General features: G+C 46.8%; 2 protein-coding genes across 2 annotated transcripts; both read right to left on the bottom strand.

Annotated features, from left to right (window-relative positions):
- Nucleotides 1-881: 881 nt before the first annotated feature.
- On the bottom strand, nucleotides 882-1,478 carry LOC134735324 (TATA-box binding protein associated factor 11 like protein 2-like). The gene has a single exon (XM_063629791.1). The coding sequence runs from the start codon at nucleotides 1,476-1,478 to the stop codon at nucleotides 882-884; it is 597 nt and encodes a 198-aa protein (XP_063485861.1).
- A 6,792-nt stretch (nucleotides 1,479-8,270) lies between these two features.
- Nucleotides 8,271-8,867, bottom strand: LOC134735323 (TATA-box binding protein associated factor 11 like protein 2-like). Its single transcript, XM_063629790.1, has one exon. It carries the CDS (start codon nucleotides 8,865-8,867, stop codon nucleotides 8,271-8,273), a length of 597 nt encoding a protein of 198 aa, XP_063485860.1.
- Nucleotides 8,868-16,836: the final 7,969 nt, after the last annotated feature.

The raw sequence follows: 16,836 nt of genomic DNA, 5'->3' as shown, positions 1-16,836 counted from the left end.
CATGTCTGTGTACTCAGGTTTGATTTTCCGAGTGGATCATCGGTGGAATCAATAAAATCAGGAATACTCTAAGGCAGTGTTTTGAACTAAATTTCAGTGTCTCTGGATGAACCGGCCATATCACCGTGTGTAGCAAACATGAAGTATCAACAGGCTGTCTGTATGCCTTTTCAACTACATAGAAGTTCGCTACAAATGGCGGCGTGAGGAAAGGTGATTTTGGAATTGGATGCTCTCTCGTCTTTTACGATGCATCTATACTATATTACATTCTAAAACAGTAAAGGATCACTTGCTGACGTAAAGCACAGTAGGCAGGAATAGGAGAAGGGTCAACTGAGAGAAAAAAAAAAGCTTTGTGATGTAATTTTTATTTCTGCAGTTTGGAAAAGAGTTTAACTGTTTTTGTGATGACTCACAAAAATACATAAGGGCATGAAAATTACCCAGGACAACATTCGGGAAACATTTCTGGCGCCTTCACTTACTGAAACCCAGACATAAGCATTCCAGCAAAGACACGGCAACAGCAGGCTTCAGCAAGGAACCGTACAAATGTCCTGGAAAGGGCTTCCCTCTCTGAATGCAGCTTCCTGTCCACAGGATGCTCAAGGCCCAGGCACCTTTATTCTTCCAACTAGAAAGACATACAAAAAGGCCTCAACATGACCTCGGAGGCCCAAACATTTAGCCAAGGCTACTACCAAACAATCTGCTGTCTTCATCCAGGTAAGGGCAGCTTGACGTCTCAAGACACTAAGATGGTGGGTAAATCCAGGGTAGACTGAGATGCAGAAGCTCCAGCAAACGCAGTCCTGTCACTGAAAGACGAATGCAGTACTTATGCCTGCACAAACAGACCCTTCCCTCTGGCCTTGGGCCTAGAACATGATTTTTTGGTAGTTGCTGTTGGGGAAGAGGCCCTTGGGCTTTAACCTGCGAGCAGCCTCCCTTAAATGCTTGGGCTGCAGTGGGGGCTTTTCTCCCCACATCTCACACACGTCCAGGGCCTCTTCCAGCACCTCTCCGACGAAGACCTTGGCTATTCCAGCCATGGCAATGGCCACGTTCTCAGGCTCCGATCCGCCAGTGATAGAATGCATCAGACCTGCAATGCGTGCTTTTGGGAAAGCTGACCGGCGACACACTTCGTAGCGGGCCAGCTGCTCCTCAGACATGGCAGACAGCAGGGTTGCCATCCTCTGAGCCTCCTCCGCATCCACGGTGGGCTTCCTCTCCTTCTTTCCTTTGGTATCTCTTTTCCGTCCTTTGGCTGCAGGAGGAGCTGAGGCTGAGGCTTCACTGTCGCCTTCTGTGAGGTCCGTGACATCCTGACTGCTGAGCTCACCTTCCTGACCCCTGGGTTCTTCCAAGTTCCCATCTAGGTCCTCAGGGAGCCCGTCCTTGTTGCTGCCCTTCAGACCTTGGGGCGTGGCGAACATCTCAGCAGACACAACTGTTTGCCTGCCTGTCTCCATGGGTGAGACTCAGGTCTGCTCCGTGACAGCAGCTGTAGCAGCAGAAGTTACAGCTGGGGTGGTTTGATTATGGATCCGAAGTGAGATTTTGAGAACCATCCTTTTTCTTGTTTTTTTTTTTTTTTTTGATTTACAGATCATGTTTATTAAGCGGCACTCAAAATGTTAAGTCTCATAAACAATAACATTCAGTGATCGACTTCAATCCAACTGTAATCCTTACTTTAAACTAAGGGCAAGAATAATTTTACGCATACAGCAGATACACACAAAACCTGGGTATTCCGAACTACAAACATGGTTTCCACAGCCACCTATGGTTTTAGGCAAGGACACATTTCCACGACGAACAAGTACTTACAAATATGTTAATAAAACACTAACGCAAACGCTTACCCTGCCGTCAGCTTTTTAAGCAATGCCATTCCTGCTACTGAAAGCATTTATTTTAAGAAGCTTGAATTTGATCCGGGAAAACGTGTTCTCCTAAAACTTTAACAGGATGTTATCAATCCAAAGTGATTTTAAATCAAAAAGCCTTCCAACACAGCATTAAGTATTGTGAAAGCAATGTGAAACTTGCTTTCTGTTTTTTTGTTTGCTTGTTTGTGTGGAGACGGCGTCTCGCTCTGCCGACCAGGCTGGAGGGCAGTGCAGCGATCTCGGCTCACCGCAAGCCCCTCCTCCCGCGTAGACGCCATTCTCCGGCCTCAGCCTCCCGAGTAGCTGGGACTACGGTCACCCGCCACTGCGCCCGGCTAATTTTTTGTATTTTTAGTAGAGACGGGGTTTCACCGTGTTAGCCAGGATGGTCTCGATCTCCTGACTTCGTGATCCGCCCGCCTCGGCCTCCCAAAGTGCTGGGATTACAGGCACGAGCCACCACGCCCGGCCTAGTTCATTCTCTTTAATAATGAACTAGACAGTAAACTAGTTGTTGTCTAAAAACTTCAGAATACATGAAGTACAAGCCTCAGCTGTCAAGTCAGAAATGCCATTTCGATTTCACATATTAAATAGCTACAGTAGGCCAGGCTCGGTGGCTGGCGCCTGCAGTCCCAGCACCGTGGGAGGCCGAGGCAGGCGGATCACGAGGTTCAGAGATCGAAACCATCCTGGCCAACATGGCGAAACCCCGTCACCACCAAAAATACGAAAAGTTAGCCAGGCATGGTGGCAGGCGCCTGCACTTCCCAGGAACCCGAGAGGCCCAGGAAGGAGAATCACCCGAACCCGGGAGGCGGAGCCCGCAGTCAGCCGAGATCACGCCCCTGCACCCCAGCCTGGCGACACAGCGAGACTCCGTCTGGAAAAAAAAAAAAAAAAGAAAAAGAAAAAGAAAAAAGCTACAGTATAGCTCACAAGGTTACAAGGGCGTAAACATACCTAACACGCAAATACGACTTTATCCTTCAGATAGTCAAAAGTCAGAAGGAACGACACGGTTTGCAAGGTACTTTGACTTATGCGTGGTCATTAAAACCCGGTAAGTGATTAAAGTATGGTAATACAAAGGCAGGCAACGACATGCACCAATATCACTCTAAAATCAAAAGCATAAAAAGAAAGGCTGAAAACTCTCTGTTTCTCCATCTTTCATTTACACGGCTAGATATCAGAACCTTACTTTAGAAAATATACAATTATGATATCTGGTTTCCCCAGATGGTAATTTTCAGAATCTACAAAAAGTGTCAAGATGCGTAATTTGCTTCATCGAATGCTTTTCTAGCTCGTTTCAATTCTTCATTCATAGTAAGCAAGTCTTTCACCCTGGCAAACTTCCTTGGGTCCTTTCGAATCAAGAAGATGATATCTTCAACTTGTACTCGACCTTGTCTTCCAATTGACATTGCCTTGTGAGTCATTTCACTGATATACTTTATGACAAGATCTTCAAGAATATCCACTGACTCAGTATAAGGATTCTGGTCATCCCCAAAGCCATACATCATACATCGCAATTCTTTAGAAAAAAGTCTCTTTCTTTTACCCTGTCCACCTTCTGCACCTCCTCCAATTTCTTCATTTCCTTCCTCAAAGGTGGGGTCTTCTTCCTCGTCTGCCATCCCACTGGCCCGCCGACCCACAGCCCAGAAACTTTCAAAGATTTTGGCTGCTATGTTTCTGGCGAGCCATAGATTAGTCACAAGTGGACACAGCTCCCTGCCTCCCCTTCCCACACACAAACACACACACTGCTTTATCTCACTTCCACAATATGGAGAAACCTGTGGATGGAGAGTTTATTAGTTTTAGATGAATGCAGAAGAAATTCTCACCAATTTTGGATATTGAAAACAAACCCCGGCTCACAGCTCAGAAGTTCTACTAGGCCAAGTGACTGCCTCCTGCTCAGAGTCACACGAGGGACCTCCAGGATGGGTCTGTCTGTGGGGTCGTTGCCTTCACCTGAGAAGAATCTGGCGTCGATCTGATTCGAGTTCGTGGCAGAATCCAATTCCTCAGGTATGTGAAACCCAGGCCCACTTGTTTGTTCTGCCAGCTGCCGGGAGGATGCTCTGAGCTCTTACAGGTGTTGCCCAGGTCTGGGCCGTGCAGCTCCCTGGGTCTGCACCTCCAGGGCTGAGGAATCACCCACAGGGGAATGGAATCTCAGGGAGGTTCAGTCCCAAATAAAGAGCACAGACGATTGAATTAGACCCAGCCCTTAACAGCTATTGTTTCAGGGTAATCCTAATCTAATCAGGGCTTTGGGCGGGCTCCTCAATTCGAGGTTCCGTCCGCACCCAAGGGAGGGGCAGAGGCAGGGCTAGGCTCTGGGGAGGGCGGGGCGGGAAATGCCGGGGGCATTTCAGAATTCTGGATTCCTCACAGAATCGCAAAGTTCACATTTCACAACAATAAAGAAAACAATGAGGGTAAAAATGAGACCTTTTATGAAGTTGCACATTAGAAAACTTAAACGTCTGAGAAAAAAATCTCTAACTCATAGGGAAACAAGTGGTTTATCACATACTCTGAAATAGACTGGGCTGGGTGTGGGGAATATGAAAATATGATTTCTGTGTTCTGCTGTTGTATTGTATTGTATTGCATATTATTTATTTATTTTCGAGACAGAGTCTCCCTCTGTCCCCCAGACTGGATTGCAGTGGCCTGATGGCAGCTCACTGCAGCCTCTGCCTCCTGGGCCCAAGCAACTCTCCTGACTCAGCCTCCAGAGTAGCTTGGAGCAACTGTGCGCGCCACCACGCCAGGAGAAATTTGTATTCTTTAAAGTAGAGAGGAGGTTTCACCATTGTGGCCAGGCAAAGCCACAGCCTGGCAGGCGCCACGAAGACCCTGGCCACTGCAGCCGCCGGCAAGAGGGCGCCGCCTACAGGAGGGATCAAGAAGCCTCACCGCTACAGGCCTGGCAGTGCGCAAAATCAGAAAGTACCAGAAGTCCACGCAGCTTCACCTCCTCAAGCTGCCCTTCCAGCGCCCGATGCGCAAGATCGGGCAGCACATCATCCGGGACGTGCGCTTCCAGAGGGCGGCCATTGACGCCCTACGGGAGCCCAGTGAGGCTTCCCTGGTGCACCTCTTTGAAGACACCTAGCTGTGTGCCGTCCATAAAAGCCCTGAACTCTTCTACCCTATATATGTGTATTAGCGCTCTGCTTTGTACCCCCTTCCAGAGGAAACACAAATCCATCAATTGATCATTTAAGCCTTTCTAGCTTGGGTACAATTTTCGCGTAGCTGTACTTGTAAGCGCTGTACTTTATACTTCCAGAGACTAGACCCTAGACAGTATCTGCTTGGAATAGTGGAGCTAGCTGGCTTCAACTTTATTTAGGCACATGCTAATTACTTGTGAGGGCAAAGGCGGGCAGTGAGGTTCTTAAGCTGACCCCGAAATAGTAAACTTTGGAAAATAGTCAAGTACGGTCACTTTATTTGTTAGATATCTTGTCACCACCTTACCAGCACCAGTCAGAGACCACATTTTTCTAGGTAGTCTCCATAGGTACATTATGAGAAAGACTTTACGACTTGTAGTGAAGCTCCAGGAAAAACCTCATTGTCGTAAACGTGTAATACAACCAGCCATGAAAGCAGTCAAAGCTTTCTCCTGAAAAGATAACACTGTCTACAGATTTCTTTCTTGAGAGCTGTGGCTATGTGATATTACATATTGAGAAGATTTCGTATGCGATTATTAAAAAGTCAGGAAACAACAGATGCTGGCAAGGCTGTGAAGATACAGAAACACTTTTACAACGTCTGTGAGAGTGTAAATCAGTTCAACCATTGTGGAAGTCCGTGTGGCGATTCCTCAAGCATCTAGAACCAGAAATACCATTGGACCCAGCTATCTCATTACCGGGTATATAGCCAAAGGGTTATAATTCATCCAATTACAAGGACACATGCACAGATATGCTCACTGCGGCACAGTTTGCAAGAGCAAAGGACCTGGAACCAACCCAAATGCCCATCAGTGATAGACTGGATAAAGAATATGTGTGGTATATACACCCCGGAATACTAGGCAGCATAAAAAAGAATGAGTTCGTCTTCTTTGCGGTGACATGGACGACCCTGGGGACCATCATTCTCAGCAAACTAACACAGGAACGGAAAAGCAAACACCACATCTTCTCACTCAAAAGTGGGAGTTGATCAATGAGAACACATGGACAGAGAAAGTGGAACGTGACTCTCCGTGGCCTGTCACGGGGTGGGGGGCCAGGGAAAGGAGAGCATTAGGACAAACACCCAAGGCATGTGGGGCTTAAAGCCTAGATGGTGGGTGGATTGGTGCAGCAAACCGCTATGGCACATGTATACCTTGGTAAGAAACCTGCACGTTTTGCACTAGTATCCCATAACTTACAGGAAAAAACAAAAAAAAAAAATGCGTAGGGACACTGAACCCTCTCAACTAATCCAGTTTTCCTCTCTGAGAGAACAACGCTGTGTTCCTGCTCTTGAGCTGACCTCTGAGACCTTGATGTGAACTTGTTTCTGTCTTCAGCAGTTCAGATTTACTCAGACCCCACTCAATGTATTGAGTTCTATGAGGGGCAAGAGAAATGTTCTAAGCTTGTGTGTGGAGTCGCCATCAGCACTGCCCTCTGCTGATGCCTGTCTAGACCGCAGGCTGCTTGGGCCAGGTTCTCTTTTCCTCTAGTGTTCTGAAAGGGCCAGAGCTGCCACATCTGCCAGAATACAGCTTCCAAGACTGCTCCATGCTATGGAAAAGGAATGAGCTGAGAGCCATGTTAAGACTGGGAGATAATGAGTCTCTAGGACCTTACTTCCTTTGGGAGCTCAAGCACTTTCATTTCTGAGGGAGCCCTCCCATCTCCATGAGTTCTGCCAAGAACCTGTACCCTCCTTGTGTCTCTAAGACACACCGGTCTAACTTGTGGTACGCCCAGGCAAGAAAGTTGGTTAAAGGAAAGGAAAGCTGAAGAAGGCCAGAATATGGAGGTATGAAACGGAATTTCCCAATTCTTGGTAAAATTTAGAAATTTCCGTAATACCCAAAGGCAGATGCTACGTACCATAAGTCCTATTTTAGCAGCAAAAGCTGAGGGTATGAGGAAATACAACTATATTGTATGGGGGTTTATTTGGCTCCAGGAAGAAAGAGTACATGTTATTCTGCATTCGATATTAGAGCAGAACAATGGGGTCTTTTCGAAAATTTGGCTTTCACTCTGTGATTCAGGGGGCACATGGCAGAGGGAAACACACTGAAATGGAACCACGGATGTCTGTGAGCTGTGCTGGGAAGGTTCAGGGTGATTCCGTCGTAAGTCTCAGGTCTTTATTCTGTAAAGAAAAATTACTCAATTGCATCATAAAGATACAGCAGAGTATGTCCAAGTAGAGTTGGGAATAACTTTGTCACTCGTGATGAACCTACTTGGTCCGATATTTTAATATCTTCCCCCATGTCTGTGTACTCAGGTTTGATTTTCCGAGTGGATCATCGGTGGAATCAATAAAATCAGGAATACTCTAAGGCAGTGTTTTGAACTAAATTTCAGTGTCTCTGGATGAACCGGCCATATCACCGTGTGTAGCAAACATGAAGTATCAACAGGCTGTCTGTATGCCTTTTCAACTACATAGAAGTTCGCTACAAATGGCGGCGTGAGGAAAGGTGATTTTGGAATTGGATGCTCTCTCGTCTTTTACGATGCATCTATACTATATTACATTCTAAAACAGTAAAGGATCACTTGCTGACGTAAAGCACAGTAGGCAGGAATAGGAGAAGGGTCAACTGAGAGAAAAAAAAAAGCTTTGTGATGTAATTTTTATTTCTGCAGTTTGGAAAAGAGTTTAACTGTTTTTGTGATGACTCACAAAAATACATAAGGGCATGAAAATTACCCAGGACAACATTCGGGAAACATTTCTGGCGCCTTCACTTACTGAAACCCAGACATAAGCATTCCAGCAAAGACACGGCAACAGCAGGCTTCAGCAAGGAACCGTACAAATGTCCTGGAAAGGGCTTCCCTCTCTGAATGCAGCTTCCTGTCCACAGGATGCTCAAGGCCCAGGCACCTTTATTCTTCCAACTAGAAAGACATACAAAAAGGCCTCAACATGACCTCGGAGGCCCAAACATTTAGCCAAGGCTACTACCAAACAATCTGCTGTCTTCATCCAGGTAAGGGCAGCTTGACGTCTCAAGACACTAAGATGGTGGGTAAATCCAGGGTAGACTGAGATGCAGAAGCTCCAGCAAACGCAGTCCTGTCACTGAAAGACGAATGCAGTACTTATGCCTGCACAAACAGACCCTTCCCTCTGGCCTTGGGCCTAGAACATGATTTTTTGGTAGTTGCTGTTGGGGAAGAGGCCCTTGGGCTTTAACCTGCGAGCAGCCTCCCTTAAATGCTTGGGCTGCAGTGGGGGCTTTTCTCCCCACATCTCACACACGTCCAGGGCCTCTTCCAGCACCTCTCCGACGAAGACCTTGGCTATTCCAGCCATGGCAATGGCCACGTTCTCAGGCTCCGATCCGCCAGTGATAGAATGCATCAGACCTGCAATGCGTGCTTTTGGGAAAGCTGACCGGCGACACACTTCGTAGCGGGCCAGCTGCTCCTCAGACATGGCAGACAGCAGGGTTGCCATCCTCTGAGCCTCCTCCGCATCCACGGTGGGCTTCCTCTCCTTCTTTCCTTTGGTATCTCTTTTCCGTCCTTTGGCTGCAGGAGGAGCTGAGGCTGAGGCTTCACTGTCGCCTTCTGTGAGGTCCGTGACATCCTGACTGCTGAGCTCACCTTCCTGACCCCTGGGTTCTTCCAAGTTCCCATCTAGGTCCTCAGGGAGCCCGTCCTTGTTGCTGCCCTTCAGACCTTGGGGCGTGGCGAACATCTCAGCAGACACAACTGTTTGCCTGCCTGTCTCCATGGGTGAGACTCAGGTCTGCTCCGTGACAGCAGCTGTAGCAGCAGAAGTTACAGCTGGGGTGGTTTGATTATGGATCCGAAGTGAGATTTTGAGAACCATCCTTTTTCTTGTTTTTTTTTTTTTTTTTGATTTACAGATCATGTTTATTAAGCGGCACTCAAAATGTTAAGTCTCATAAACAATAACATTCAGTGATCGACTTCAATCCAACTGTAATCCTTACTTTAAACTAAGGGCAAGAATAATTTTACGCATACAGCAGATACACACAAAACCTGGGTATTCCGAACTACAAACATGGTTTCCACAGCCACCTATGGTTTTAGGCAAGGACACATTTCCACGACGAACAAGTACTTACAAATATGTTAATAAAACACTAACGCAAACGCTTACCCTGCCGTCAGCTTTTTAAGCAATGCCATTCCTGCTACTGAAAGCATTTATTTTAAGAAGCTTGAATTTGATCCGGGAAAACGTGTTCTCCTAAAACTTTAACAGGATGTTATCAATCCAAAGTGATTTTAAATCAAAAAGCCTTCCAACACAGCATTAAGTATTGTGAAAGCAATGTGAAACTTGCTTTCTGTTTTTTTGTTTGCTTGTTTGTGTGGAGACGGCGTCTCGCTCTGCCGACCAGGCTGGAGGGCAGTGCAGCGATCTCGGCTCACCGCAAGCCCCTCCTCCCGCGTAGACGCCATTCTCCGGCCTCAGCCTCCCGAGTAGCTGGGACTACGGTCACCCGCCACTGCGCCCGGCTAATTTTTTGTATTTTTAGTAGAGACGGGGTTTCACCGTGTTAGCCAGGATGGTCTCGATCTCCTGACTTCGTGATCCGCCCGCCTCGGCCTCCCAAAGTGCTGGGATTACAGGCACGAGCCACCACGCCCGGCCTAGTTCATTCTCTTTAATAATGAACTAGACAGTAAACTAGTTGTTGTCTAAAAACTTCAGAATACATGAAGTACAAGCCTCAGCTGTCAAGTCAGAAATGCCATTTCGATTTCACATATTAAATAGCTACAGTAGGCCAGGCTCGGTGGCTGGCGCCTGCAGTCCCAGCACCGTGGGAGGCCGAGGCAGGCGGATCACGAGGTTCAGAGATCGAAACCATCCTGGCCAACATGGCGAAACCCCGTCACCACCAAAAATACGAAAAGTTAGCCAGGCATGGTGGCAGGCGCCTGCACTTCCCAGGAACCCGAGAGGCCCAGGAAGGAGAATCACCCGAACCCGGGAGGCGGAGCCCGCAGTCAGCCGAGATCACGCCCCTGCACCCCAGCCTGGCGACACAGCGAGACTCCGTCTGGAAAAAAAAAAAAAAAAGAAAAAGAAAAAGAAAAAAGCTACAGTATAGCTCACAAGGTTACAAGGGCGTAAACATACCTAACACGCAAATACGACTTTATCCTTCAGATAGTCAAAAGTCAGAAGGAACGACACGGTTTGCAAGGTACTTTGACTTATGCGTGGTCATTAAAACCCGGTAAGTGATTAAAGTATGGTAATACAAAGGCAGGCAACGACATGCACCAATATCACTCTAAAATCAAAAGCATAAAAAGAAAGGCTGAAAACTCTCTGTTTCTCCATCTTTCATTTACACGGCTAGATATCAGAACCTTACTTTAGAAAATATACAATTATGATATCTGGTTTCCCCAGATGGTAATTTTCAGAATCTACAAAAAGTGTCAAGATGCGTAATTTGCTTCATCGAATGCTTTTCTAGCTCGTTTCAATTCTTCATTCATAGTAAGCAAGTCTTTCACCCTGGCAAACTTCCTTGGGTCCTTTCGAATCAAGAAGATGATATCTTCAACTTGTACTCGACCTTGTCTTCCAATTGACATTGCCTTGTGAGTCATTTCACTGATATACTTTATGACAAGATCTTCAAGAATATCCACTGACTCAGTATAAGGATTCTGGTCATCCCCAAAGCCATACATCATACATCGCAATTCTTTAGAAAAAAGTCTCTTTCTTTTACCCTGTCCACCTTCTGCACCTCCTCCAATTTCTTCATTTCCTTCCTCAAAGGTGGGGTCTTCTTCCTCGTCTGCCATCCCACTGGCCCGCCGACCCACAGCCCAGAAACTTTCAAAGATTTTGGCTGCTATGTTTCTGGCGAGCCATAGATTAGTCACAAGTGGACACAGCTCCCTGCCTCCCCTTCCCACACACAAACACACACACTGCTTTATCTCACTTCCACAATATGGAGAAACCTGTGGATGGAGAGTTTATTAGTTTTAGATGAATGCAGAAGAAATTCTCACCAATTTTGGATATTGAAAACAAACCCCGGCTCACAGCTCAGAAGTTCTACTAGGCCAAGTGACTGCCTCCTGCTCAGAGTCACACGAGGGACCTCCAGGATGGGTCTGTCTGTGGGGTCGTTGCCTTCACCTGAGAAGAATCTGGCGTCGATCTGATTCGAGTTCGTGGCAGAATCCAATTCCTCAGGTATGTGAAACCCAGGCCCACTTGTTTGTTCTGCCAGCTGCCGGGAGGATGCTCTGAGCTCTTACAGGTGTTGCCCAGGTCTGGGCCGTGCAGCTCCCTGGGTCTGCACCTCCAGGGCTGAGGAATCACCCACAGGGGAATGGAATCTCAGGGAGGTTCAGTCCCAAATAAAGAGCACAGACGATTGAATTAGACCCAGCCCTTAACAGCTATTGTTTCAGGGTAATCCTAATCTAATCAGGGCTTTGGGCGGGCTCCTCAATTCGAGGTTCCGTCCGCACCCAAGGGAGGGGCAGAGGCAGGGCTAGGCTCTGGGGAGGGCGGGGCGGGAAATGCCGGGGGCATTTCAGAATTCTGGATTCCTCACAGAATCGCAAAGTTCACATTTCACAACAATAAAGAAAACAATGAGGGTAAAAATGAGACCTTTTATGAAGTTGCACATTAGAAAACTTAAACGTCTGAGAAAAAAATCTCTAACTCATAGGGAAAGAAGTGGTTTATCACATACTCTGAAATAGACTGGGCTGGGTGTGGGGAATATGAAAATATGATTTCTGTGTTCTGCTGTTGTATTGTATTGTATTGCATATTATTTATTTATTTTCGAGACAGAGTCTCCCTCTGTCCCCCAGACTGGATTGCAGTGGCCTGATGGCAGCTCACTGCAGCCTCTGCCTCCTGGGCCCAAGCAACTCTCCTGACTCAGCCTCCAGAGTAGCTTGGAGCAACTGTGCGCGCCACCACGCCAGGAGAAATTTGTATTCTTTAAAGTAGAGAGGAGGTTTCACCATTGTGGCCAGGCAAAGCCACAGCCTGGCAGGCGCCACGAAGACCCTGGCCACTGCAGCCGCCGGCAAGAGGGCGCCGCCTACAGGAGGGATCAAGAAGCCTCACCGCTACAGGCCTGGCAGTGCGCAAAATCAGAAAGTACCAGAAGTCCACGCAGCTTCACCTCCTCAAGCTGCCCTTCCAGCGCCCGATGCGCAAGATCGGGCAGCACATCATCCGGGACGTGCGCTTCCAGAGGGCGGCCATTGACGCCCTACGGGAGCCCAGTGAGGCTTCCCTGGTGCACCTCTTTGAAGACACCTAGCTGTGTGCCGTCCATAAAAGCCCTGAACTCTTCTACCCTATATATGTGTATTAGCGCTCTGCTTTGTACCCCCTTCCAGAGGAAACACAAATCCATCAATTGATCATTTAAGCCTTTCTAGCTTGGGTACAATTTTCGCGTAGCTGTACTTGTAAGCGCTGTACTTTATACTTCCAGAGACTAGACCCTAGACAGTATCTGCTTGGAATAGTGGAGCTAGCTGGCTTCAACTTTATTTAGGCACATGCTAATTACTTGTGAGGGCAAAGGCGGGCAGTGAGGTTCTTAAGCTGACCCCGAAATAGTAAACTTTGGAAAATAGTCAAGTACGGTCACTTTATTTGTTAGATATCTTGTCACCACCTTACCAGCACCAGTCAGAGACCACATTTTTCTAGGTAGTCTCCATAGGTACATTATGAGAAAGACTTTACGACTTGTAGTGAAGCTCCAGGAAAAACCTCATTGTCGTAAACGTGTAATACAACCAGCCATGAAAGCAGTCAAAGCTTTCTCCTGAAAAGATAACACTGTCTACAGATTTCTTTCTTGAGAGCTGTGGCTATGTGATATTACATATTGAGAAGATTTCGTATGCGATTATTAAAAAGTCAGGAAACAACAGATGCTGGCAAGGCTGTGAAGATACAGAAACACTTTTACAACGTCTGTGAGAGTGTAAATCAGTTCAACCATTGTGGAAGTCCGTGTGGCGATTCCTCAAGCATCTAGAACCAGAAATACCATTGGACCCAGCTATCTCATTACCGGGTATATAGCCAAAGGGTTATAATTCATCCAATTACAAGGACACATGCACAGATATGCTCACTGCGGCACAGTTTGCAAGAGCAAAGGACCTGGAACCAACCCAAATGCCCATCAGTGATAGACTGGATAAAGAATATGTGTGGTATATACACCCCGGAATACTAGGCAGCATAAAAAAGAATGAGTTCGTCTTCTTTGCGGTGACATGGACGACCCTGGGGACCATCATTCTCAGCAAACTAACACAGGAACGGAAAAGCAAACACCACATCTTCTCACTCAAAAGTGGGAGTTGATCAATGAGAACACATGGACAGAGAAAGTGGAACGTGACTCTCCGTGGCCTGTCACGGGGTGGGGGGCCAGGGAAAGGAGAGCATTAGGACAAACACCCAAGGCATGTGGGGCTTAAAGCCTAGATGGTGGGTGGATTGGTGCAGCAAACCGCTATGGCACATGTATACCTTGGTAAGAAACCTGCACGTTTTGCACTAGTATCCCATAACTTACAGGAAAAAACAAAAAAAAAAAATGCGTAGGGACACTGAACCCTCTCAACTAATCCAGTTTTCCTCTCTGAGAGAACAACGCTGTGTTCCTGCTCTTGAGCTGACCTCTGAGACCTTGATGTGAACTTGTTTCTGTCTTCAGCAGTTCAGATTTACTCAGACCCCACTCAATGTATTGAGTTCTATGAGGGGCAAGAGAAATGTTCTAAGCTTGTGTGTGGAGTCGCCATCAGCACTGCCCTCTGCTGATGCCTGTCTAGACCGCAGGCTGCTTGGGCCAGGTTCTCTTTTCCTCTAGTGTTCTGAAAGGGCCAGAGCTGCCACATCTGCCAGAATACAGCTTCCAAGACTGCTCCATGCTATGGAAAAGGAATGAGCTGAGAGCCATGTTAAGACTGGGAGATAATGAGTCTCTAGGACCTTACTTCCTTTGGGAGCTCAAGCACTTTCATTTCTGAGGGAGCCCTCCCATCTCCATCAGTTCTGCCAAGAACCTGTACCCTCCTTGTGTCTCTAAGACACACCGGTCTAACTTGTGGTACGCCCAGGCAAGAAAGTTGGTTAAAGGAAAGGAAAGCTGAAGAAGGCCAGAATATGGAGGTATGAAACGGAATTTCCCAATTCTTGGTAAAATTTAGAAATTTCCGTAATACCCAAAGGCAGATGCTACGTACCATAAGTCCTATTTTAGCAGCAAAAGCTGAGGGTATGAGGAAATACAACTATATTGTATGGGGGTTTATTTGGCTCCAGGAAGAAAGAGTACATGTTATTCTGCATTCGATATTAGAGCAGAACAATGGGGTCTTTTCGAAAATTTGGCTTTCACTCTGTGATTCAGGGGGCACATGGCAGAGGGAAACACACTGAAATGGAACCACGGATGTCTGTGAGCTGTGCTGGGAAGGTTCAGGGTGATTCCGTCGTAAGTCTCAGGTCTTTATTCTGTAAAGAAAAATTACTCAATTGCATCATAAAGATACAGCAGAGTATGTCCAAGTAGAGTTGGGAATAACTTTGTCACTCGTGATGAACCTACTTGGTCCGATATTTTAATATCTTCCCCCATGTCTGTGTACTCAGGTTTGATTTTCCGAGTGGATCATCGGTGGAATCAATAAAATCAGGAATACTCTAAGGCAGTGTTTTGAACTAAATTTCAGTGTCTCTGGATGAACCGGCCATATCACCGTGTGTAGCAAACATGAAGTATCAACAGGCTGTCTGTATGCCTTTTCAACTACATAGAAGTTCGCTACAAATGGCGGCGTGAGGAAAGGTGATTTTGGAATTGGATGCTCTCTCGTCTTTTACGATGCATCTATACTATATTACATTCTAAAACAGTAAAGGATCACTTGCTGACGTAAAGCACAGTAGGCAGGAATAGGAGAAGGGTCAACTGAGAGAAAAAAAAAAGCTTTGTGATGTAATTTTTATTTCTGCAGTTTGGAAAAGAGTTTAACTGTTTTTGTGATGACTCACAAAAATACATAAGGGCATGAAAATTACCCAGGACAACATTCGGGAAACATTTCTGGCGCCTTCACTTACTGAAACCCAGACATAAGCATTCCAGCAAAGACACGGCAACAGCAGGCTTCAGCAAGGAACCGTACAAATGTCCTGGAAAGGGCTTCCCTCTCTGAATGCAGCTTCCTGTCCACAGGATGCTCAAGGCCCAGGCACCTTTATTCTTCCAACTAGAAAGACATACAAAAAGGCCTCAACATGACCTCGGAGGCCCAAACATTTAGCCAAGGCTACTACCAAACAATCTGCTGTCTTCATCCAGGTAAGGGCAGCTTGACGTCTCAAGACACTAAGATGGTGGGTAAATCCAGGGTAGACTGAGATGCAGAAGCTCCAGCAAACGCAGTCCTGTCACTGAAAGACGAATGCAGTACTTATGCCTGCACAAACAGACCCTTCCCTCTGGCCTTGGGCCTAGAACATGATTTTTTGGTAGTTGCTGTTGGGGAAGAGGCCCTTGGGCTTTAACCTGCGAGCAGCCTCCCTTAAATGCTTGGGCTGCAGTGGGGGCTTTTCTCCCCACATCTCACACACGTCCAGGGCCTCTTCCAGCACCTCTCCGACGAAGACCTTGGCTATTCCAGCCATGGCAATGGCCACGTTCTCAGGCTCCGATCCGCCAGTGATAGAATGCATCAGACCTGCAATGCGTGCTTTTGGGAAAGCTGACCGGCGACACACTTCGTAGCGGGCCAGCTGCTCCTCAGACATGGCAGACAGCAGGGTTGCCATCCTCTGAGCCTCCTCCGCATCCACGGTGGGCTTCCTCTCCTTCTTTCCTTTGGTATCTCTTTTCCGTCCTTTGGCTGCAGGAGGAGCTGAGGCTGAGGCTTCACTGTCGCCTTCTGTGAGGTCCGTGACATCCTGACTGCTGAGCTCACCTTCCTGACCCCTGGGTTCTTCCAAGTTCCCATCTAGGTCCTCAGGGAGCCCGTCCTTGTTGCTGCCCTTCATTCCTTGGGGCGTGGCGAACATCTCAGCAGGCACAACTGTTTGCCTGCCTGTCTCCATGGGTGAGACTCAGGTCTGCTCCGTGACAGCAGCTGTAGCAGCAGAAGTTACAGCTGGGGTGGTTTGATTATGGATCCGAAGTGAGATTTTGAGAACCATCCTTTTTCTTGTTTTTTTTTTTTTTTTTGATTTACAGATCATGTTTATTAAGCGGCACTCAAAATGTTAAGTCTCATAAACAATAACATTCAGTGATCGACTTCAATCCAACTGTAATCCTTACTTTAAACTAAGGGCAAGAATAATTTTACGCATAGAGCAGATACCCACAAAACCTGGGTATTCCGAACTACAAACATGGTTTCCACAGCCACCTATGGTTTTAGGCAAGGACACATTTCCACGACGAACAAGTACTTACAAATATGTTAATAAAACACTAACGCAAACGCTTACCCTGCCGTCAGCATTTTAAGCAATGCCATTCCTGCTACTGAAAGCATTTATTTTAAGAAGCTTGAATTTGATCCGGGAAAACGTGTTCTCCTAAAACTTTAACAGGATGTTATCAATCCAAAGTGATTTTAAATCAAAAAGCCTTCCAACACAGCATTAAGTATTGTGAAAGCAATGTGAAACT

Source organism: Symphalangus syndactylus, chromosome 20 (assembly GCF_028878055.3).
Source record: "Symphalangus syndactylus isolate Jambi chromosome 20, NHGRI_mSymSyn1-v2.1_pri, whole genome shotgun sequence".
In the NCBI taxonomy this organism is placed as follows: Eukaryota; Metazoa; Chordata; class Mammalia; order Primates; family Hylobatidae; genus Symphalangus; species Symphalangus syndactylus.
This window is presented reverse-complemented; position numbering and strand designations above follow the sequence as displayed.

Excerpts from the sequence above, each read along its gene's own strand:
- LOC134735324 (XM_063629791.1), bottom strand. The coding sequence starts at position 1,478 with ATGGAGACAGGCAGGCAAACAGTTGTGTCTGCTGAGATGTTCGCCACG.
- LOC134735323 (XM_063629790.1), bottom strand. The coding sequence starts at position 8,867 with ATGGAGACAGGCAGGCAAACAGTTGTGTCTGCTGAGATGTTCGCCACG.